Source organism: Salvia splendens, chromosome 1, assembly GCF_004379255.2.
Source record: "Salvia splendens isolate huo1 chromosome 1, SspV2, whole genome shotgun sequence".
Taxonomy (NCBI): Eukaryota; Viridiplantae; Streptophyta; class Magnoliopsida; order Lamiales; family Lamiaceae; genus Salvia; species Salvia splendens.
This window is the reverse complement of record NC_056032.1, coordinates 6592646-6616435: the sequence shown is the minus strand read 5'-3', so window position 1 is coordinate 6616435 and position 23790 is coordinate 6592646. Positions and strand designations below refer to the sequence as shown.

General features: G+C 34.6%; 4 protein-coding genes across 7 annotated transcripts; 1 reads left to right on the top strand and 3 right to left on the bottom strand.

Annotated features, from left to right (window-relative positions):
* Positions 1 to 4324: 4324 nt before the first annotated feature.
* LOC121794961 (early nodulin-like protein 3) lies at positions 4325 to 6584 on the bottom strand. The gene is made up of 4 exons (XM_042193380.1): positions 6204 to 6584; positions 6001 to 6116; positions 5576 to 5929; positions 4325 to 4525 (listed from the first exon to the last, which is right to left on the bottom strand). Exons 1-4 carry the CDS (start codon positions 6331 to 6333, stop codon positions 4469 to 4471), a joined length of 657 nt encoding a protein of 218 aa, XP_042049314.1. The 5' UTR covers positions 6334 to 6584; the 3' UTR covers positions 4325 to 4468.
* Positions 6585 to 9420: 2836 nt separating this feature from the next.
* Positions 9421 to 11909, bottom strand: LOC121794953 (protein PHLOEM UNLOADING MODULATOR-like). The gene is made up of 4 exons (XM_042193371.1): positions 11524 to 11909; positions 10302 to 10696; positions 10031 to 10227; positions 9421 to 9942 (listed from the first exon to the last, which is right to left on the bottom strand). The coding sequence occupies exons 1-4, from the start codon at positions 11838 to 11840 to the stop codon at positions 9547 to 9549; spliced, it is 1305 nt and encodes a 434-aa protein (XP_042049305.1). The 5' UTR covers positions 11841 to 11909; the 3' UTR covers positions 9421 to 9546.
* Positions 11910 to 12788: 879 nt separating this feature from the next.
* LOC121810530 (protein LAZ1 homolog 1-like) lies at positions 12789 to 16462 on the top strand. Of its 3 annotated transcripts, none has more exons than XM_042211302.1 (10): positions 12789 to 12975; positions 13197 to 13302; positions 13397 to 13627; positions 13774 to 13830; positions 13993 to 14101; positions 14513 to 14697; positions 14772 to 14860; positions 14962 to 15217; positions 15765 to 16013; positions 16108 to 16462. In XM_042211302.1, the coding sequence occupies exons 3-10, from the start codon at positions 13412 to 13414 to the stop codon at positions 16300 to 16302; spliced, it is 1356 nt and encodes a 451-aa protein (XP_042067236.1). In that variant the 5' UTR covers positions 12789 to 12975; positions 13197 to 13302; positions 13397 to 13411; the 3' UTR covers positions 16303 to 16462. The 3 variants fall into 3 exon arrangements, with proteins under 3 accessions (XP_042067236.1, XP_042067232.1, XP_042067227.1); XM_042211298.1 differs by having other exon boundaries at positions 13394 to 13627; XM_042211293.1 differs by having other exon boundaries at positions 13197 to 13627.
* A 103-nt stretch (positions 16463 to 16565) lies between these two features.
* Positions 16566 to 22487, bottom strand: LOC121810517 (sterol 3-beta-glucosyltransferase UGT80B1-like). 2 transcript variants are annotated; one of them, XM_042211287.1, is made up of 15 exons: positions 22109 to 22487; positions 21246 to 21605; positions 20945 to 21090; positions 20332 to 20574; positions 19919 to 20030; positions 19508 to 19678; positions 19233 to 19296; positions 18868 to 18925; positions 18609 to 18786; positions 18080 to 18210; positions 17722 to 17824; positions 17387 to 17463; positions 17241 to 17288; positions 17011 to 17160; positions 16566 to 16924 (listed from the first exon to the last, which is right to left on the bottom strand). In XM_042211287.1, exons 2-15 carry the CDS (start codon positions 21562 to 21564, stop codon positions 16718 to 16720), a joined length of 2007 nt encoding a protein of 668 aa, XP_042067221.1. In that variant the 5' UTR covers positions 21565 to 21605; positions 22109 to 22487; the 3' UTR covers positions 16566 to 16717. The 2 variants fall into 2 exon arrangements, with proteins under 2 accessions (XP_042067221.1, XP_042067214.1); XM_042211280.1 differs by having other exon boundaries at positions 21246 to 21588.
* Between the last annotated feature and the right edge of the window lie 1303 nt (positions 22488 to 23790).

Here is a 23790-nt window from a genome sequence, read left to right as displayed (position 1 = left end):
AGTCCCGGCCCGTCACAAGCGTTGCATGGAGGAGAGTCACGGCCTGGGCCGGTCCCGGGGCCGCATTTGCGGCCCGGTGACGCTCCCAGGGTCCAGCCCGGCCTAGGGTTAACGTGATACGGGACGGGCCGCAAACCCCCAAAAAAATTATTTTTCTTTTTTTTTTATTTTTTTTGTCTATTTTTACCCATTTATTCAACATTCTTCCACCAATTTCTCAATTTCTATCCTCTAAATTATTTCACTATTTTTTCTAGGAATTGTAATTTTTATTTTCTAGGGCTTAATAAAAAAAATTCTAGGATTTATAAATTTTTTTTCTAGGATTTGTAATTTTCTTTTCTTGATTTGTAATTTTCTTTTTTCGACTGAACAATGTATTTTCCCGTCTTGAATTGTTCAACGTATTGCATTTACGAGTAAAATATGTTGAAGTTGTGAATAGTGTCATTTATTAGTTGCGGCCCGGGTTGCGGCCTGCAGGGTTAGAGTAGTTGGGGCCTGGGCCGTAACTGTAGAAAAATGATGACGTGGAGGAGACTTGGGGACGGGTTTATTCATGCTCTCAAACCTCCACATATATAACCGGTTGAATACATTATGGGTTCGTTCGGTTGTACACATATGAAGAAAAAAATCTGGACAGAAATAAATGCAGTTGACCCCACCATATGCACAACAAATTAGGTTGTTTTTCTTTGAGAGCCCTCCGTCCCATAGAAATAGACTATATTTTCTTTTTCGTTCATCCCATACAAATACCATATCTATTTATGACAACTTTTTTCTACTTAGTATTTTATTATTTATAGGCCCCACCATCCCCTACATAATTTTAACTATTTTTTCTCATTCTTTCTTACTTTAACAATTATACATTAAAACTCGTGTCAATTTCAAATGGTCTATTTCTATGAGATGGAGTTAGTATTTGTTTCTAGTCCTATGAGTACTACTCCATATTTTAGATTTATTCCATTCTTTCATCTAAGGGGCCTCAATTATTATCTAGTAATTTTTTCTAGTCTTATTTCATTAGTATATTTTTAGATATATTTCATTCATCTACTCATTTAGCTTATGCTCATCTCTTATATCAACCCAATAAAGTATATTCTGTTACCATTCATCATATGTTTATATATACTTATATATTCTTTTTACATGTTTCTAGTTAAATATGGGCCAAATTTGATGATTAATTTATATCAAAATCGACATAGGTTTGTGTTAAAATGACAACATTTCTTAAAGTGACATCATACCACCATTCCTAGCCAATCATTTGTACACGTGGACGAATAATCAGCTGCCATGTGGCAATCATAAAAAACGCTCAAGGGTAAATTTTCTCGGTCTGCAATATCCAATACGCTAGATTGCAATCTATAGATTGCAGTGTAGCGTTTATACTATTGCAGTGTATCGTTTAAAATATTGCAGGCTACGTGGTGTTACAGTGTCACTTTAAGAGATGTTTTCATTTTAACGCACCTCCATGGGCATAATGATGGGATAAATCATAAAATTCAGCTTTAAATATTAATCCGGGGCCAACTGTTTTTTAATGCATTATTTACTTGGTTTAATTAAAAAGCAACTTGTTATGGATTATTATTGTTTAATAGGTTATAAAGTGAAAATAAGTTGAAACCAAATAAAGAAACTTGAACAAGATAATAATAATAATAATAATAATAATAATAATAATAATAATAATAATAATAATAATATTATTATTATTATTATTATTATTATTATTATTATGATACTCTGTATAATGGAACACATAAAACAATTAACAAGATAACGAATTCGAAAAGGCCACACATCCAAAGATACAACAACATAGCTTGTTTATCAAATGCAATTGATCAAATCAAAATTATATCAAAACAGTCCATCAATCTTAAGCTAGATTTTAAAGTCAGATGTGCATGGGTTACCCAAATATGAATTGAAAGGAATGCAGAGTGGAAGATCAATTTTAAGTTAGTTTTTATATTGTGGTTCAATTCTTGAACAAAACACATTCGCAAGTAAGATGAATTCCATAATAATGTTGAATTTGTATTACTCCCTACATAAGGCGTCACATGACTAATCAATAATTTTAAATTTTTTTGTTACAAATTATCCTAACAAAATGACGAATCATCTATATAGCACTATAAAAAAATAAAAAATAAAAATAAAAAATCGGAGATTACCGGTGGGACGACTTACCCAAATTAATTGAGCTGTGGCTTGAACCTTATCTGAGGAGTGGGCTCGTTTTAATAAATTGTTGGTGAGCTAAGTTTTTTTTTAGTAGTAAATTTATGTCAAACTAACTATTATGCTCTTTTAAATCACTAACTTACAGACAGTTCAGGTTTTATCCATGAATTTTAAAAATGGTGATTAATACGCTAATTTTGAATTTGTAGAAAATTCAGATTTTGTTAGTACTCATTTTCATTTCAAAATATATTAATTCAAAAAAATTGTAGATTTGTGTGAGCCTGATTAACCCGACATATTGTCTCAAAACTCAAAAATAAGGATTGACAAATTATAATCCGACAAAATTATAGTAACTCGAATCACCAGTAATAAAAACCCAACAATCCAATATGATTGTTCCGAACCTCAACGAATTAACCTGATTGATTTCCCTAGTTTTGGTGACACTGACATCGAAAAAAACTCAATTGTTATCAACAACTATTGTTAACCCACGTGAGATGCACGATGAAATATTTTTTCCATTATACAGTTTTGAATTGTTAATTGATTAATTAAAATTAGAAACAATATAACTATATAAGATTTAAAAATAGTAAAATGTACTGCTATAGTAATAACAATTCAATAAACCTATACTCTCAATTCATTTCACGCCTAAAGACATAAAATTAAACATATTTCAAATGGAATCAAGACAAAACACAATTATTTGGGGTGCGAAGAGAGTCTATCACACTTTTTGAAAAATATGTTTAAAACAATTCTTCATATCTCTCTACTAAAAATAATGAATCACACTTTTAACAAACAACTATATTCGAGAATCAGGAACTGCATGTTTCGAGTTAAGGATGTTACTACAATTTTTCCCTCTCTAAGAATTGTTAGAAATATTGGAATAAAATTCTCGAACCATAACACGTGGTATTGTAACTATTGCAACAAAGAAAAAAAATAATGAAAATTATAAAATAAACCAAACTATAAGTCTTGTAGAGAAAAATCCTCTTTCCGCAAGACAAATTACATCATGGTTAATGCTCATGGATTGACGTATTATCTCTAGAGATGAAACAACTTCCTCCTAACGTATATAAAATCTCTAACCTGCTAGACACCGATGAACTTGATGGGGCTCCAAAAATCATGCAATACAATGTTTCTAAAATGTATAATAAAATGTTGAGAGCTTGAGAGTGAATGAATATTGCTTTTGTTGATATGTAATTCATCCACAACTCTATACCTTTGCCTTTTATAGGCACAAAATTTGAACATGAGAGATCATGGAATTTAAAATCATAAATTATAAAATTTTGACAATAGAGGTTACAAAATTTGTTTAATGCTCATTATCCTATTTACGATTTGTAATTGCCAATTATTGATTGTAATCTAAATAATATTCATGATAGGTATTTGTAAATTTTAAATTTATTCCCAAAACTCTTAAATATTTAAAATAAGGCCAAAACTCATATTTTTATATATTGATAGATATTATTAAAAATGTTTTGTAACGTCCTTTTCATCAAGTCTCTATATATTTGATCACTTGATGGAGAAAACAAAAAAAATATTTTTTTATTATAAACATGGAAATACATCAAAAATCTTTCGGTTCCAAAAGTTAATTTTTGTACTTAATGCAAGCAATTGATCTCATCATAAATTTATAACGGTTAATCATTCATATTATAATAATTTCACTTATTCTAATTAATGGATAATGGTTTCAATAATTATTAAGAAAAATCGGTTACATCATTATGAATTGTATAATTGTATCACAAATTCATTCCATAACTTACACATATTTTAAAATAAGGACAAAAGTTATAAATATTTCAAAATAAGGCCAAAACTCATCTTTAATAAAAGATAGATGAGTTAATCCCCGATGTCTAAATATTAACCTCAATCACAATCTCGCCTCTCATAAAGCTATTTTAATCTCTTCAAAGACAACTACTAATATAATATCGCACCATGTAAACTACTAGTTGTCTAGTTCTATATAGATTTGTGTTATCTAGGAGTAGTATATCATCTATGTCCATCCCAGTTAAACCAAATCAGATTAAAGAAAAAAGTATGAAGAAATAATTGGTTGCTATACCAAAACTAAAAAAGATTAAAGAACAAAGTGGCAATGATTCCAAAGTAGGGTCAAGGACAGCAATATTACATATGGTATAATCATCACCCTTAAAGCTACTTTAGATTCAAAATTCTCTCTCTAAAACATCATTAGTAGCAAAATTACACAGCTAACTGCTTTCTCAACTCCCACCACCTGCATTTTGCCCACACAAATCATTTTAGTCACCAATACTAAAATCAACATGTTATCATTGCACAACTACATGCCAAAAAAATAAATAAATGCATAACAATATTTACAGCAAAACAATAGTTACATTACAAAGTAATCATTAGATAAAGTCATCTACATATGAAAAGGGGCATATGATAAAAAAAATGTAGGCTATTCCAAATTCAAAGTATCTTTTATTTTCCTATTTTAATAAAAATAGGACTACAATAATAGGAGTAATATTTTGATAACTAAAAGGAAAGGGGCACTTGTGTCCATATTCCCATTCATGCTGGTCCCAATTGTCACAAAATAATGTCAGATAAATTGAGAATTCATAAGTTACAGAAGTAAAGAGACCAAGTTAATAAATGAGTTGTGATTGAGCCCACAATAACCATAATAATAGTGAAATGGAGAAATCACGTGCATGTCAATAAATGCTCACCCAAATTTCATGTCATCCAAAAATACTTTGTAACTTGCTTCAATATTCGTTGCGTATATAATTCGTTCGCTTAAATAATTATTTGAGGTTGTCACATTTAAATGTGAGTATTAATAGTATACTGTATTGCCCAAAAAAAAAAGTTACTAGTGTTGCGTGCTGCAACAGTAGCAAAAGGTGACAGAAAAGGGAAAGCAAAAGGATAAAAAGAGATTAAAACATTAACAAATATGTTAAAAATGATTTCCATCTTGATCTTTTTTTACTCCATTATTTTAAGAAAAATGATATTGTTTCATTGGAAAGATATTACTCATAATATATGGAGTATATGCAACCAATCTGATTTTTTTAACTAAATTTATAATTTTTTGATTAATCTTAAATGAATAATAACTATTTTAACCAAATTTCATAATTTTCTTTTCTAAAATAAGTGGTACGGAGTACTACTATTAACCTAATTCAAATTCATAAATTTCATTTATAAAACAATTAATCACTTCAGTTATCAATCTAATTAAAACTAGTCAAATCTTCTAGCAAACACAAGAATTTAAAATTCCAAGAAAATTAAAAACCTGTTTGGAGCGAAGGCCTCCAGAAGTAGGAAAAGGGCGGATGGTGGCGGAGTCAACTTCGCCGGTGGGCAGAGGCACCGCCGGATTACTATTAATGAACGGGATTCCTTCCCTCTCCGGCGCCACCGGGCCTATGCTCAGCCCCGGGGCGGGGCTAGGCGAGTCCCCCTCCCGCGGCTGAAACGGCCAGGGAAACCCCGGCGACGACCCCACATTCCCCCCTGAGCTAGGCGGAGCCGACGCCGGAGCGGCGGCGCCACGCACCTCCACGGCGAGCTTCTGCCCCTCCAAGCACGCCTCGCTCGACCCGTTGTAGAACGCGAAATAGAAGAATCCTGCCCTTGAAGTGCGCCACTGCAATTTTTTGTCAAGATTCAATTTTTTTGTCCAATTTTCTGAATGGAAAATGAAAATGTGTGACTTACTGTGTAAATTGAGGAGTTGGGGTTTCTCAAGATTGTAGCTTTAGTGAAGTTGCAGTGAGAGAAGGCTTCTTGGTTCTTGAAAATGAAGAGGGTGTAGTGATATTTGTGCTGGAAAACTGTGAAAATTTATAGTAAACCCTAATGTTAGATTTCATTAGCATGAAATTCAGAGGAAAAAGAAAGAGTTTTGGAAGCAAACTTACTGACAGAATCTCCTATTTGAAGCTGGGGATTTTTCCACTGTGAAACTCCATCAACCACAACTGTTGCAGACTGTGAGAATTGAAGCAGTTGCAGAGAAAATATGAAGATCAAAATGTAGGACGAAACCATAGTTTAGTTCAATGGTAGGAGCAAAGCAATGCAGCTACTAAATTCTTGAATTTTGTAGGATTGAAATAGTGGGATTTATTCACAGAAGTGTGTGTGAGTTGTCAGATGTGTTGGGCTTTTCAGAGCAAAGGGATTTTGATTGGAGCAGAGTGATGGGATGGCAACAATATTTGCCACGGTAACAGTTGGAGAAATGGTTTGTTGAAAGTGAAAAATAAATGTGAATAAAGAATGAGGGAAAGGGCATTTTATTTGTGGTGGGATTTGATAGTGATGATGGGCATTATCATTCTAAAATGATTCCTGTTGTGATTATCAACATATTGTATATTGTAATAAAAGTTCCATACTAAATGTAAGCTTTTGGTGGTGGAGGAATCCCATTTTTAGTCCCTTTTGGCATCCTTTTGATGTAATAACATAGTTTTTCTTCTTCTTTATGTTATAATACTCCCTCCGTCCCCTATAATTTGTCACCATTTGACCCGATACGGGTTTTAAGAAATGTAACAGAAAGTTGGTTGAAAAAGTTAGTGGCATGTAGGTCATACTTTTATATATTTGTTTTATAATAAAATGTGAGTGGAAATGTGTTAGTGGAATGTGGGATCCATTACTCAAAATTGTAAAAGTGAAAGGTGATAAATTTTAAGGACGGACGAAAATGGAAATAAGTGACAAATTTTCATGGACGGTGGGAGTAGTAGTTATATGTATACAGGATTAAAGATTCTTGCAAAATTATTTGGTTAACAAAGGAGTTTTTTACTTTGGAAAGTTACTACTCCTATAATTTAGCTGGTCCTATATATTTTGGTGCACTAACATTAAAAGAGGTCAAATTGATTATATTTGAAAAAGAAAAGTAAAGAGTAATAAATAATTAAAGATGGAAAAAGGAGGGAAATGAGGGTTTGTAAAATATAAAGGTGAAATATGTGTTGACTATGTAAGACAAGAAGGAAAATTACTTGGTAGAAGGCACCAAAAACAAATTTACATAGACATGGAAAGGTCATGTGACGAAACAAGCACTATAAAACAAAATCTACTTATCCTTTTCATACAATTCTTTTACTAAAAAAGTATTTTCTACATGGTTGAAGAATAATACTCAATAGAAGAATCATATATGCAAAAGTAAAATAGAGTTTAGTGAAATGTTGGTTTTATATGTGTTGTCCGTTTCCTCTAAATCACCAATCGAGGTAACATATTTTTGAATTTTCAATTCACTTTCCTAATTTTGACTATGTATGTTAGATTGTTGACATTTTGGGTTACATATATCAAAGATAGTAGTATGATGTTTATCAGTTCAATTTTTTTTGTTAAATCATTAGACTTCGGTTGCTGTTTTAGTCTAATTACATTAGTCCTATTATTAAGATTTTGACTGCCTCTTGGTCTATTATTGGGTTATTAGTTCTTTATTAATTAATTAATCAATAGTAAAACTTATTTTTTAATTTTGCTAATATGTTGTTATATATATATATATATATGAGTCCCATTATTCACAAATCCACTCTTAAAGAACGAACCACCGAACCATACCAAATTAGGGTTTTTAGATCTAGTTTTTTATGGATGAGAGACACAAATTTATCAATTATTTTCGCCTTCATCACGTGCCTATTTTAATTCATCCGAAGGTAAATAAGCCATACTAACATGTTACGAAGATTTAACTTCATTCCAGTAGGTTTTTACTTCATTCCAGTAGGATTATTACTTCATTCTAGTAAGTAAATGCGGTTTCGCCGTCGCGTGCCGTTCTTTCTCTCTACAATATCTATCATCACCGCCACAGCGCCGATATGGTGTAATAAACACATGGAATGATGTAATAAATTATTGGAATGAAGTATGTGTAGAAGCATTTGAAGTCCTACTGGAATGAAGTAAAAACCTTATCCAATGATGTAATGACGTTTCTGAATGAAGTAATAAACGCACTTGAATAAATTGCATTTTTAATGTAAATAAAGTAAAAACTCATGTCAATGAATTCAAATGAAATATATGTTGAATCATTTCAAAACCTACTGGAAGCAAGTAAAAACATGTTGTAGTTTCAAGGTATTACGTACGGAATGAAGTAATAAACCTATACAATGAAGTAAAATGGTCTTGTAATGAAGACCGAAAAATTTACACAGTAGCACATCTCATCAAAAAAACTAGATCTAATGGTCCAGATTTGGTCTCTAGTTCGGTCTTTAAAATTGGTTCGACATTTATCACAACTCTATATAGATATGTACAAGATGTTTTTGAACTGACTCTTTTATTATTCTCTTTGTCCCGTCTTATTAACTGAGATGGTTCTTTTATCACAATAATTAAAAAATGTATTTAGTGAGTTAAATTGTGAGAATAAAATAAAAGAGAAAAGAAAAGGTAAATTAGGAGAGAAATAAAGTAGTAATACTCTATAAGAGAGAATATAGTTCTATTATTGCAAAAAAGGATATCAGTTAATTAACCTAGGACAGTCTTTTATTGAGAATAAGATACTGACATTAATAAAATTACTGCAATGTAGAATAAATTGTAGGAGTACACTATAAAAGTAGAAATCAGTTGTTCGGATACCAAATTGGTCGGGTTCGGATTCTCGCATTGGGTAGTCGGGTTCCAAATAATGGGTTATGGGTTGGATAGGGTACCTAGCTAATTTTGGGCCGGATACCCATGGGTCAATTACCAATAAATATCCATGCAAATATGGCTGAAAAAGTTAAATAGAAAATCTCAAATGGGGCAATTACCAATAAATATCCATATGCAAAAATGGATGAGTAGAAAATCTCAAAAAATTCAGCTGGCGGGACTTGAATCCAGGTCTCTCGGGTGAGAGCCGAGTATCCTAACCAACTAGACTACAACGGATCAGTTGATGGCAGGTGCAATGTATATTGTAATATATTGTATTTATCAAAAATATTCTTATATATCCAAATTACTACTGAGAAAAATAGCGTCAGTGATCAAAGAACTATATACATTATAAAGTACTCTTACTTATATATGTTATCTTTGTCTTACATTTTTATTATTTAAATAGACTAATAGAGGACAACATTAAAACCAACAGGCAACAGCAATGCCTGAATTCTTGAAAGTTCAAACATACAACAAAATTTTTCATCTCCATACAACAACGAACATGTCACATCTCCATACAACAACAATTGAAAGTAAGTAAAATCAGCCGTCGTTAGTCAATGTGAAGGCAAGAATGACTACCACTAATGCAAACAACATGGTTGCACCAGAAAACACCCACAAAGCTCTGCTACTCGATTCCTGCCTCACCCGACCGCTCACCTCAACCTCTTTTAGAAGCTCCCGAACTCGATCCATGTCCGAGTCTTTGGCCGCTTGCACTAGCCTGCTCTCAATTTTGTCCAGTTTATCCAGCCGCTTGGATCTCGAACTATCATTGATTGGCCAGAATACACCTACCATCTTCCACAAGAAGATGCCCATGTAGATGGCTAGAATGCAATCCACACTATAATGGTGGCGCTCTCGGATTTCACGTTGGGCGCTGTGAGCCACCAGCATCCATATAATGGCTGATGTAAACCCTCCATAGGCTTCCTGCAATAATTTTAATACGATTTCCATGAATGCCATTGTATACTGTGTGGAGGGAAGGGGGTGGAGTTTTATTTAACTCTATACGTACTGTCCATGCCATAGCTGTTAAGACAGCAACGAGCATGTGCCCGCTGTATATTAGGTCGTTGCACCCGCCACCAGCTTTCTTCAGAAGGCTGTACCACGGTGAAGCTCCTTCCGAAGCTGTAGGTCGCAGAAAGTCAGCAAGAAAGTTCATTGAGCCCCAGTTTGGTATAAATTCAGCTTCATATTCTCCTGTAACAGCTGAGAAGGCAAATACAAGTTAGTCCGATGATTGCAACATCTTTGACATCAAGGAAGCAAAATTCGATATATACCATATGCAAAATCATGATGAATGATATGGCGTATAGCACTAGAATCTTTGGCGTATGGAACATAATATTTCTGCACCCAAGGATGTGGGTGTGCAGGCACTTGGAATCTAGCTGAAGCACACCATGGCCGTGCTGAGGGCAGGATGGTAGATACAAAAGCTATTGCACGAAGAAGCCGCCCAACACCCATGGTGAACATATATCTTGCTCCCAGGCCTAGCCCAGGAGCTTCAACTGAATTAAACAATACTGAGAATCCAAGCATAATAAACAACATCAAATAATGGTGCAACCCAATGATCCGAGCCCTCAGTATATCCACCATTACTTGAGGTAGCTTCTCGTTCAACGCTAGCAGCAACCACTGGCCAACATCAGGGAGAGGTGGTGTTTCACTGCCCAACCATTATAAAGCCCATCATACATCAAATTACAGAATTCTTATCAGCAAACATGCAGATAGGTTTTCAACTCTGTCAGTACAGAAAACTAGATTGCAGGGAGATATTGATTAAATTGGCAGGGAATCGAATTTCTAGAAGTTTCCATTTACCAAGGTGTCCATCCAAAGCAGACCATATACATATATATACACAGAACTGCAATTAAATTACTCAAAGAAAACATATCATTAATTGGAGACTTGAAAGCTCAAAGAAATACTGAAGCTGTGAAGCATATACAACCAAGTTTTTTAGAAACAAGGTCATAAGATCCAAGTGAGAAATTTAGCCGACGCCTGCTGATAGATATAAATCATCTCATTTTGGCATGTTCAAGATTACAAATGGAAAAATACTAGATTTGTTCTGCATCAATTAACACCTTAATTTGAAACACAGAAAACAGCAGAGTCAAAAATGGAAGTTTACTTATGAACTTGCCATATTTAAATTTAGAGAATTTGTACAGAAAAAATTTTAATTCTGCTCTGTCCAGAGAATTAAATGTCCCAGCTTAGATTATAATTGCTGAATCTATCATCTGAGACCTTCTAATAGTTATCGAAATACTCAGAAAAGGAATATGAAAACAGTAAAACATATATAAATAGAATCTGATTTCAGAATCATAAATCTGAGTGCAATTGACAAAATCCCCATTCCCTGCGACGGTAACAATGTCGACAACTAGACCACAACACAGACCCCAAAAATAGCAAAAAAAATTAAGGGCAGAACCCTAAATCTACGATAGCAAAAATAGGTTTTGGTATACATACTTGTGCCAGTTTAGACCTAGAACAGCGGTGACAGAGCGAACCGAAATTGCTTCAAACAGCAGAGCTGAAAGCATGAAAAGTATGGAGAGAATGAACGGTATTGCCGCCCGAAGCTCCAGCGACCAGTGCTTGTAAAATGGGACGCGAACTACGGCGGCGATCGCAAGAGCCACCCAGAGAAGTGGCTGCAGGCGCTCGTGCCACACCGGCGAGAGGTGGCGGAGGTAGTCTACGCCTACGTATGCTATTGCTGCGATCCCCAACCCTGAGGAGCTTACCCAGCGACGGCGGCGCTGAGAGATCGGCGGTGACCGCATTTTGCGGTTAGAGAGCTGGGGGGAAAGAGCAGTGGAGACTTGAAGATTAGAGAGAGACTCCAAAATTAGAAAGAGACAAATAGAGTAAAGTAAAAATAATACTACTATTATTAAAGAAAAAAAAAGTTAGTAAGATAGAGAAAAAAATGAAAAAAAAAAGATAAAATATGAAAATAATTATTTAAAAATTTATTTTTAGCACGTGCACAATTTTGAAACTATTTTTTATTGACCGGGAGAATATTTGTTTTTTTTTCTTATATACGTCTTCAAACTTGTTTTTTAAAATTTTGGTAAGTTTATGAAAAAGATTGTTTTTTATTTTTTTAAAATTAGAATCACGTCAAATTAAATGACATATTCAATGATTAGGTCACGCGTTTCAAACAAGCTAAATAATGTCAATACTATTAGTCTATTGGCGTTTTTTTTCTTCTATAGAATACAAAACAAAAAAAATATATTCTTTTCAAAATCATTCCAAATTTAATACTTATCCCAAGTTAATTGAGATGTTTCATTACAAATTATTTTTGTTGTATGAAAGCACTAATTTCACTCGTAAATGTCCCCAAAAAAATACAAATAGATTAACCTAGAAAGAAGAGAATACTTGGAGAAAAACAATTTTCATTATGATCATTATATATGTTTGATAAACTATTTTTAATCTAATTATACACCAGACAAGATTCATTTCATAGTGGATTACTATCTCTATATAGAGAGATTAGCATGACAAACTAGAATTATGGAGTACTACTAGTTGATAAACAAGCAACTATCTGTATATAGAGAGATAAGAGATTAGCATAACTTGTATTTTGGTGTACATAATTATTTTTACACTAATCATTTTAAGACTTTTTTAGACATGCAATAGGTACCACCAGTAAATACACTGACATAGGAATATATATATACATATATTTTCAAAATTGGGATGCATTTAGAATTCTTCGGTTCGAGATGAGTTGTGCAATTGATTTTGTTTCGAGCCGTTCAAGCGAAGATCGATCGATTACATTCCTAAAGAAGCTTTTTATTCAGCTCAGATTCATGCATTCTGAAATGAGAGGAATGGAATTCTATACTTTAGCCAATTTTTAATCAGATTTGTGGAGCTATTATCAAGGTTTTATTTTGATTGTTTTCTATAATTTCTTTGATTTTTGTGTGCTAATGCACATTATTAATTTATTATCAAATCAATTTGGGGATGTTCTGGTGAAATACGGCATGCATTTGATTTTATTTTTTGTTTCTTAATCGTACATGCGGAAATATATTCGGAATCAATTTGGGTTTAATGTAAACAAGACTGCATTTTTAGGGCATTTTATTTTCTGTGAACAGGAAAATTGGCATTGCTTGCCTTAAATAGTTGGAAGATATTGATGATTTTGGAGTACCGTGGAGAATAATTTCACCGTGCAACCTTAGTTTAGCAGATTTTTATGAGGTGGTTGGCAAGGAGTTTAGGTTCTTTATTGATCAAACAGTTCAATCTAGTCCCACTTACCTATGAAAAGCATATCACTTGATTTTTTCAGAAGGTTGTATGATATGCAATGGGGTGGAAGGTGGTTTTACTCTCATTGTTACATATTGCCACTGTGGTTGATGCTATGAGCCGGTCGGAGAGATTTTTGTCTTTGGGTATGTATGTAGGAACTTCCGCCATTCGCAATTGGGTGGTTAGCAGCGCAGCCATATTTGTGTTGGTGGCTGTCATTCTGTCCATGTACTTGATCTTTGATCATTTGATTGCCTACAACCAGCCAGAGGTTCGTCCCATTTTCAAGATAGGTGCCTCGTTTGTTAGCTGATCGTATTGTTGTTGGTTGATACTAGTGTTCATGACTGTTTATCACATCCATCAAGAGTCTTCTTTCACACCTTTAATAATGTAGTTGGTTATGTTTTATTTCAGGAGCAGAAGTTCTTGGTGCCCATTATTCTAATGGTTCCCGTATATTCTGTGGAATCGGTAATGATGCCTGGTGAATATCATTATATGCATTTAACTTCCAACATTTGGGGCACTGTTATTATGAGAGATAATAACAACTTAAGATGAGCCACTCTGAATTTATTTTCTTTGGACCAGGGCTTATTCTGTTTCTTGTTGATTGTTTGGTAATGTGAACAGTTTCTATCACTGTTAAACTCTGAGGTTGCCTTCAATTGTCAAATTCTGCGAGATTGTTATGAAGCTTTTGCATTGTATTGCTTTGAGAGATATCTCATAGCCTGCTTAGGTATGTCGATTTTCACTTTACCTGGAATGTGTTTCAATTAAAATCTTTCTTCAAAGACCTTCCCAATTTCTAAATCTAGTACTACATATGTCTAGTTAGTCTTGTATTACTTGTAATTTTTTTTTCTTCTTCCTGCTTCAGTTCAACTCCTTAATGTAAATATTCTCAAATTCAAAATTCGTCAATAGACTTAGTGTTAAAAATATGAGAAGTTATAGGGTTCTAACCAGATAATGCATATAGTAGTGTCAAATTTTATGTGTCAGATAGTACAAATTATGAAATTTCTGTTGATCACGTACAATTTGATGGTAGTCTCCCTTCTCATATATGTCAATTGTCTGCATTCTTATCGAATGTTGTTTTCTCATATGAGAACTAATGCACTATGTCGAAAATCATGTCTTGCAGGTGGAGAGGAAAGTACCATTAAATTTATGGAAGACCAAAGCTTGGTTACCTCTTACACACCTCTTGTAGATGAAGTTTATGCTTATGGCATTGTTCAACATCCTTTTCCATTGAGTTGCTTTTTAAGAGACTGGAAGCTTGGTTCTGAATTCTATCAAGCTGTAAAAATTGGTGTTGTGCAATATGTATGTAGACTTTCGTAGAAATTAGCAAGATGATGTTTTCTGTTTGTTATTAACCAAAGTCTCTGATGCAACAGATGACACTGAAGATGATATGTGCATTACTTGCAGTGCTGTTTGAATCTTTGGGCGTTTATGGGGAAGGAAAGTTTGACTGGGGATATGCGTAAGTTACTATTCTACAACTTGCTCAAGTTTAGCTTTCATTTTTCTAGCTTGGTTTCTGTGTAGTTGTGATTGAGTTAAAAGCTTGTGATCTGCTTGCAGTTATCCCTATTTAGCGGTAGTACTAAATTTCAGCCAAACCTGGGCCTTATATTGCCTTGTGCAGTTTTATTCTGTTACCAAGAATAAATTGGCACCAATTAAACCCTTGGCCAAGTTTTTGACATTCAAGTCAATCGTCTTCATGACATGGTGGCAAGGTGTTGCCCTTGCCTTTATTTTCTCATTTGGAGCTTTTAAGGGGTCATTGGTACAGGTTCTAGAAGCCCGTATACAAGACTACTTCATATGTTTAGAGGTGTGTTGAAAATTACCTCAATTTCCTTTGAATGTTGCTGAGTATATAATTCAAATGATCATATAACATTAATGTGACGGAATTGAATTCGTGTGATTTTTGTACCTAGTTTTCCAATCAGTATCGTATTCCTATTGGTTGGAGTCGTTATAGCATGCTGATTTCCAAATTGACTATAGATGTATTCTTCACGAAATTGCTCCTACCATTTTCTTGCAATTGGAACCTTGACTTTATAATTGGTGGTTTTGAATGTATAAGGAGAGATCATTATACTGAAGAGAGTAGAGTTCTGTATCTAAATTTCACAGAATAAGGAATATTGTGGCTTCGGTTTCAACTTTAGGCACATCTTCTTTGTTTACATTTCCGAAGTTTTATTCTATGCGATCATACATGTTGTCCTCGATTATTCTCAAGGCTCTTCGTTAAATAGATAGTACGACTCTTCCTTAGGATTATAGTTTTAAAAGCTCTTGCAATAATATTAGGAGTTTTATTGGATTCAATGTTGTGACTCTGATGAATTTGGATGTTGGTGAGTCAGATGGGTGTGGCTGCTGTGATACACATCCATGTTTTCCCTGCTGAACCCTACAAACACGGAGAGAGATGCGAGCGAAATGTTGCTGTCATGGCTGATTACGCAGCCTTAGAAACTCCACCAGATGCCGAAGAGGTTCAAGACTGCGAAAGATCTCCAACAATACCCGTTTCCATGATTACAGAGGGAGAAGAAACCCACCCGAAAATCCACCAAAGTGTCTGTGATGTGCTCCTTGGAAGCGGTGGGATTGTAAGACCCGTGTCTTTCTCCTTTCTCTTGAGCAAAATCACCATACCTCTACATTGTTATTTTAAATATATGTGGATGGTTCATGTTTTCACAGATGGTTGATGACGTGAAGTTCACTGTGTCCCATGTTGTCGAACCAGTTGAAAGAGGACTGTGTAAACTGAATAGGACTTTTCGCCATATATCTGAAAACATGAAAAAACATGGGCAATGCAAGAATGATTGCTGCCTAGTCCCATTGAACTCATCCCCGAAAGAGATCGCTAGCACAAGCGACAATGATCATTAACCGGTTATATCAAAATACAGAGATACGCAGGTCTGTAATGCAGTGCCCCAAAATTGTATGTGTAAATAGTTTTCTAGTTGCAGATGAAACCATTTCTGGAATCTCAACTATTCAGGGAATATTTCTTTTTTTTAATATGTACAGGAGATCTTCATTGTAGTGTTATTATAATTGTTAGTTTTAGAAGAAAAAAGAAAGTTACAGCAGTGTACTATTGTAGTTGGTATTTTAATAATACTCTTGTGGGATAGAGGGAGAGGGAGTACTAATCAATTACCAACTCCATAAAATAATAATCAAATATATACTACCTGCTATTACAACACTCACAAGCAACGTACAAGATTTAATAATCAAATGCCAACTCAAAAAAAAATGAATAATTACCTAATAAACAGCCTATGTACAAATGAGTCTAAGAAGCACAAGGTAAGCAGCAGATCCTGCCAATCTGAGTGAACAACCACTGTAGAGGATTTGGGCCGTCATCCTTCTCTGGAGGTGGTGATGGCGGCGGCAATGGAACCTCAGCTGGTAAGTGGCGGTGGAATGCATCGACAGCAGCTCCGACGCCATCTTCTTTTTCGATACGAGCTGCTACTTCCATTGCTCGAGATTTCACCTGGAAGAACGTAGAGACAGTGAGTGAGCTTGTGACTAAAACCAATACATGAACTTTTTCAAAGTGTTCTTGATACGTTTTCGTACCTCTGGCTGCAGCATGAATCTTATAGCTTCTGTGAGGGATTCAACAGTTAGCTGTGATATGGGAATCGGAGCAGGACCGAGTCCTTTCTGGTAGATTATCTCACCCCAGAAAAACTGATCCCCGAAGAATGGAACAATGGTCGTTGGACACTGCAAGGCACGCGTAGATTAGAAAACGCATTACATTTTGCACGTTCGAATGCAGAATATTTATAGGAAGGTTACGTTACCCCTGCTTTTAGTCCAGTTGCTGTAGTCCCAGCTCCACCATGATGAACCTACAAATCCATTATGTTTCTTATACTATTTGAATAAGGAAGTGATCATTATATGTCTGCAGTTATTATGTAGAGCGAAATGGCAGCTACAAACTTACCACAGCAGAACATTGAGGAAACAACCAGTCATGAGGGCAATCCAAAATCACGAAAACGTTGTCGGGCATATTTGAATCTGAAAGGGAAAAAGGCTCCTTAGAAGTCGAGAAAAATGGTGTTCGTTTGTTTTGTGGCTACACGAATGTCAAACTAAAGTCTCTACGGTGGTTTGAGTGTGAGAGTGTGGTTGGAGGTTTTGGATTTTGGAACCATTGGTAAAATGAATACATTCTTCTTTATTTGCCACTCAGCATAAATTTTGTGAAAAGGTGAGGATTAGATGGAGGAAGCAGAAAGAAACACCAAGAGATCGAACCAGCAAAATGATACTTACATTTACCAAGGTCTCCCCAGCCTCGATCAACTATTCCTCTTTGCCCGGTAATCTCTAAAGCTTCCAAGATGGTCTTTGTAGTTTTGTTCGAATCATCCAGAGGCTTATCAAGCAGACCAAACATAGTATTAATGAATTCAACCAAACTATTGAAAACCTCAAAATAAACATAGCACCAACATATTATCTGTGTTTGTATTTGGAAAAAGAATTTGTTTATTCTCTGAAGGGAACATGTTTTGCAAACAAAGGTTCTAGAACAGATGCAGCTATTCAAATCATGACTAAGTTCTATTTCAAGATAGTGAATGCAAGAAATTAGTTTGAATAGGATTATACTAATACCATTACCACCTACCATGCTTCCAAACCCAATATAAATTGGTGGAGATCCTTTTTGTATCCACTCTGCAAATTCTTCAGATGGTTCATACTTTGATCCAAGGTTCATAAAGCAGTACCCGACAACATCGACCTGGTTCCCCCAGTCTGCCATGGAGTAATGACATCAGTTGTAAGATTTGACATTAAAAAAAACATCCAACTACAACGAAGTTGCATACACGTGCAGAAAAGGTCACATTTGACAAACGTAATGTGGATGCTATAGTGATAGTAGATATAGATTGTTTTGAGGTTATAAGCTTTGAAAGTTCAGATCAATCGGCTGGCTAAACCCTTATGAGCAATTTTTACAAAAGGGTTCGGAACTGACATTCTTAGGTGGCTACAAGTTATCGAGCATTATTAGCCAAATGAACTCAATGAAGAAGAGTGCCAAAAAATGTGAGAATTTGGAGAATCATATCAACACAAACCAGGTTATTTACACAATAAATCTGAGGTATGAAATAAAGAAATCCCAAGCAACTGAAAGATGGCCTTACCGTCTGGCTTGGGTACAACATGGGGACTCCACATGTAGCCTGTCGGTAGATGAGAAATCGAGCCATGGTATGAGCTGAAGTATGCAATAGGGGGAAGCTTCAGTTTATTTCTCCTGAACTCATTAATAAGTCCTCTGATGCCCCACCATATCAGTAAGTCCACAAGAATATACGAGAGCTGGATCAATGAAAGAATATTCATTTACAATCCGGATTTATCAAATTTAAGAAGAGAGCAGCTCAAAATGATTGCACATACCCAGTATCCTGCACTTTGAGGTACACGTGCTAATGGGTGAGGAAATGCATATGTAGGCCTGTAATTTCAACACATGATTATAAGTTACCTTAACCATTTCTAACAAAGAGAGATTCATTATCCAAAAACAGAGTGCAAGTTTTAAACTCTAAAGAAATTTGTTAACAAATAGTACAAAATTGTGTAAAAAAACAAGCCCCACCGCCACCTCAAAAAGGAAAGGAAGAATCCTGATAACATAGTCATGAAAGGTCATGCTGACTACTCGGTTTGTATTGACAAATTTCACATGTTATGAGATTCATATTTAAGCAGGATGAATTAATCATCAATCTAAAAAAGGGTGAGCAGTAATTTTCGCTTACGTCCATGGCATTGTGAAGAAAATGTGCAAGGGAACACCAAGAGCTTCAGCCACGTGTGCATGTCCTGATAACAAGAACATCATCTCAATGGCATGTAAAATATCAGCACTAGATGATTATATCTCAATGGCATGTATGTCAAGAATTTCTCAAAACGACGTCAAGAAAAGTTAGATTGAACATATTAACTAATAAAATCAAATATGTAAAATTTTGCACAAAAATCTTAATTAAACTTCTAAAATGCGGTATGGGAGTACTTCGCAACAACTTACCATAAGCAGGAGGATTTGCAATAATTGCCTGAGCTCTGAAAGTTTCCCCAGTTATTAGATCTGGTTCTGTGCAGGCCGGAAGCAGAGATTCAATAATGGCCTTTATTTGTTTACGTTGTATAGCAATTTCTCCTGGTGCCGATGGAATAAGACCTTTATTTCTGGCCATATCTACAATCACGTGTAATTGACTTAGTCAGGAAATGCTCAAAAACATCAATTTCGATTAATTTCTGGAACCAGCTTTGATAACTGCTTCACTTGGAAAGTTAGAACTACGAACTACATCAAAAACCAATAGCAGCACGGCCATGAAGAACTGCGGAAGAAAAAGCATACAACCTGTATGGTACATTAATTCCAAGTATTCTAGAATTTTATGAATACATATTCAGGTTGAGGACCTCTTACATCCAGCCAAAACACGAGGATCACCACCAAGTGGGTAAAAGTCCACTCCGGCTGACTTTACAAATCCACGGAAATTAGAATGAGTTGCCAACCTAACATGATGGCCATATGACTGTTTTCATTTAGAATAAGCAATTAGATAATGAGGGATATAGAACTATTGGAAAGTGCTTCACAAGCAAAAAAAATGGAAACACAAAACAAAACATAACGATGACAATCACTGTTACCAGTTCGCAACTGTAAATAACAACTCCTCAACAATAATAAAACTATCAGGCATAGAGAAGCTAAGATCACACCTCAGAGAGATAACAAAGACGATTTTAGAGTTGGAAAACTAATTTTGACAAACAAGAGGGGAGAAAACACTAGAAACTGGATGAAACTACCACAAGCTCAAGCTCAAGCACCTGAAGTCTCCTTGCAACAGCAAGGAATGGCTGTACATCTCCTCTTGTTCCAACTACAAGCACTGCAATCTTTAGTTTTGGAACCGATTTATTATGATCGGTAAAAAAATAATCAACAGCAGAAGGAATTCTATCGAACTGATGGAGCTCTAATAACTCTGAAGCTACAGGAGAATCCTTAGTGAGATCAACCTCCACAGTTCCATCACTCTGTATCTTCACTATCTCGACAATTAACTTTTTCTGTACCAAACAACACAAAAGTACAAAATCAATATAAATAGAGATCCTTAATATTAGTCCTAAGAGTGAGGGAAAATTAGTCCTAACTAATATGTTATGCCTCAGAAACTTGAGTGTCTATTGATAAGAGTTTAGGAAACGTGAGCAATAATATTCTAAGGCTAACATCAAGCTATGAGATAAGGAGTTAAGGACTGAGGTATTCCCCACAGCCATAGTAAAGCATACATGCTACAGGGGAGTCACCTATACGAGAATGCTGCTTTAAAAATTAAAATAGAAGCTGATATGTATAACCCACACCTATCCACTGTATACACAAAGAAGCATGTTGAGAATTAATTCAAGACATTTATGCAATGAGTCTAACCTTCTCACGTTCTGAAAGTCTATCCAGCTTTAGAGCAGACAACGGACTACCCACCCTCTTCTCAGTCATAGACCGAGAAAATGCAAGCTCTTCCTTTTCAAGGAAAAGATTTCTCTGCACAGGTGCTGTAATGCAATGGTCCAACCCTTAAGATACAAAGAAAATGTTCAAGTAAGAAAAACTTCATCAATCCAACAGTTGGACAGTAGAACAAACACACAGAACAGGCAGAATTTCAGCTTAATTGATTCCAGGTCTTTTAATCAAGGCTTGTTGGTGTAATGAGAAGTATGAGTCTAACCTTTGTACACCCGAGGTGATGGACTACCACTGAGATCTTTCACTGAAGACGCCTCTACCATAGATGAGGACTTCGACAAGTTTGATTGTCGAATGTTGGCCGGAGGTGTCGAAGGCAGATCAAACTCGCCATCTATAGACCGATTATCTGGTTGCCGGTCAAAACTTCCATGGATGCCGTCTCCTTCACCTTGTCTTTCTCTCAATTTAAATTTCACATCAGAGTCATGAATTTGATTTGTATTATTAGACTCCTCTTGGCTTCTCTCCGACCCAGTTTCTAAAACTTGTCTATCATTATCAATTCCGTTACCATCCATTTGTACTCCAACAAAACCGAATACCTTCAGCAAATACAAAACTGCTTTTGCTGAATTTCACAGGTTGAGAAACTATGCAAACCAAATGCGGACAAGTGCAATCACAAGATTCAAAATTACAAAAACAGACCATCACTCCAGAGCATATCAAATAACAGCAACTACAGCTAGAACACTCAAACTTCCCAAATATTTAGGCAACAAAATGGGAACTTTCCTTAAAAACAGCAAAAAGCTTGCAACTTTACACACAGCTATTTCCAAACACTCACCATACAATTCCACGTGCTCACTACTAAACCAAGGAATGTAATTAAGTGGAAGGAACTCACTCACACCTTACATGCCATCCAGTTAAATCAAACACACACAGAGACAAGCCTAACAGAAAGAATTGGGCTTTCCAGCATCGCATAAAACGTGTGACAATCTGAATTGCTAGCATAAACCAAAAATTCCCAACTACAACTTGTTCAAATACATCATTTCCCACCTCTGGAAAAACCCTGAAAAAGAAGATAAAAGCAGAGATTTAATAGCAAACCTTCTTCGGAATTTGTGCAAGCAGCTTCAAGCTATGCTAATTGTCGAATAAATGCAAGCGAATTCAACAATATTGGGGAAAAAGGTTGTGCCTTTAATTTACAAAAATTGAGACCAATGGTCATAGGCGTAGAAAGCTTAATGACAGGTACAACTATGGTATATTACACTCATATCCAGCAAAGGCTGCTGCTATTTACAGTGACAAAATCGAGAAAACAGCGTAAATAATTTCATGGGAAAAATAGCAATTCCTTCCAAATTAAGGAGGTGGTGGTTATGTTAAACCCCACTGAATAAATAAAGATTAGGGTTTTGAAAAAAAAAATGATAATTTGGGAATGATAAAGGTGGTAGTTACTGTTAGTTATGGAGGTTGGTTGTGATTTAGGGCTGGAGAGATTCTCAATAATAATGCTGCAGAATATTCAGAATTTGTTTTCGAAAAAAACTCACAATTTTTATCTTCTCTTTTTATGGATTATTTTTTAAATTTGTGAATCAAATCCCAAAGTTTGGACATAATTGCAAATTAGATCTAATATATTCAAAAATTATTAAAGAACATCCACCACAATATATATTCTCTTTTTATGGATTACTTATAAATTTGTAAATCTAATCCCAAAGTTTGGACATTATTGCAAATTAGAGATAATAATAGTTATACTCATATTTTAGGATTAATGATCCAATTTATCTTATCTTAGTGATACTATAAATTTAACTTAATACTATGTATAAATTGACAATTTAAAGTTTTGTCTAAAAATGGTTATTCTTATTATGTTGTTATTTCATTATTATGCATATAAATAAATTGAGGACATTTGAAAAAATGTAGTGACTCGGAATGTCCGATGACTCAATTTATTTTATGTAAACACTTTACTAATAATTGTTTTTAATAAGATGCCAGCTTAGATTAGGTAGAAAGTAGTCTTTTTAACGTCATTGATTATGTGTATATTCACTCATTATATTTGATCGTTGACCAATTAATTGTTTTTTAGTAGTATTTGTTTGTTTAGAAATTCAAAACTTAATTCGTATATAAAATTTAAAATCCTAAGAACAAAGGAAAAAATAAAATCCTAATAAAAATAGAAATTGATATACTTATTTGTTATGATTTTTTTTACTATTTTTTAACATAAAGTCATGATTAAATAAAAAAAAGTGAACTACACAAAAGGTCCATAACTTTTCGCCATGTAACAACAGAGACCCCTAACATTTAAAAATCCCATCACATGTATCTAACAAAATATATAATCACAAACCTTGTGTTTTTTGCAATTTTCCGGACGAAAATGCCCAAATGGGCTGAAGGGCAGTTTAGTCTTTTTACCTACCAAACCTGCAACCCTATGCTGAACATCTAGTCTGCATGTGTAGTGGGACTGTGCCATATTTCCCTTTTCAGAACATGCAATTTATTTTATGTACACGCATTCTTAGCTAATTGGCCTATTCTATATATCATTTATTAATATCGTGATTCATCATTTTCAATGTACTTGTCATTACAATGCAAATTATGTGATTTTTTTGATAAGTTGCGTTCATTTTGTTTTTTTTTTCTTTTTCTTTGCTTTAAGTGGGAAATAACTCATAGAGTCATAGTAGTAGTACATAACACGTGTAGCCATGTATATAGGATATAAAAAAAACTTGAAATTC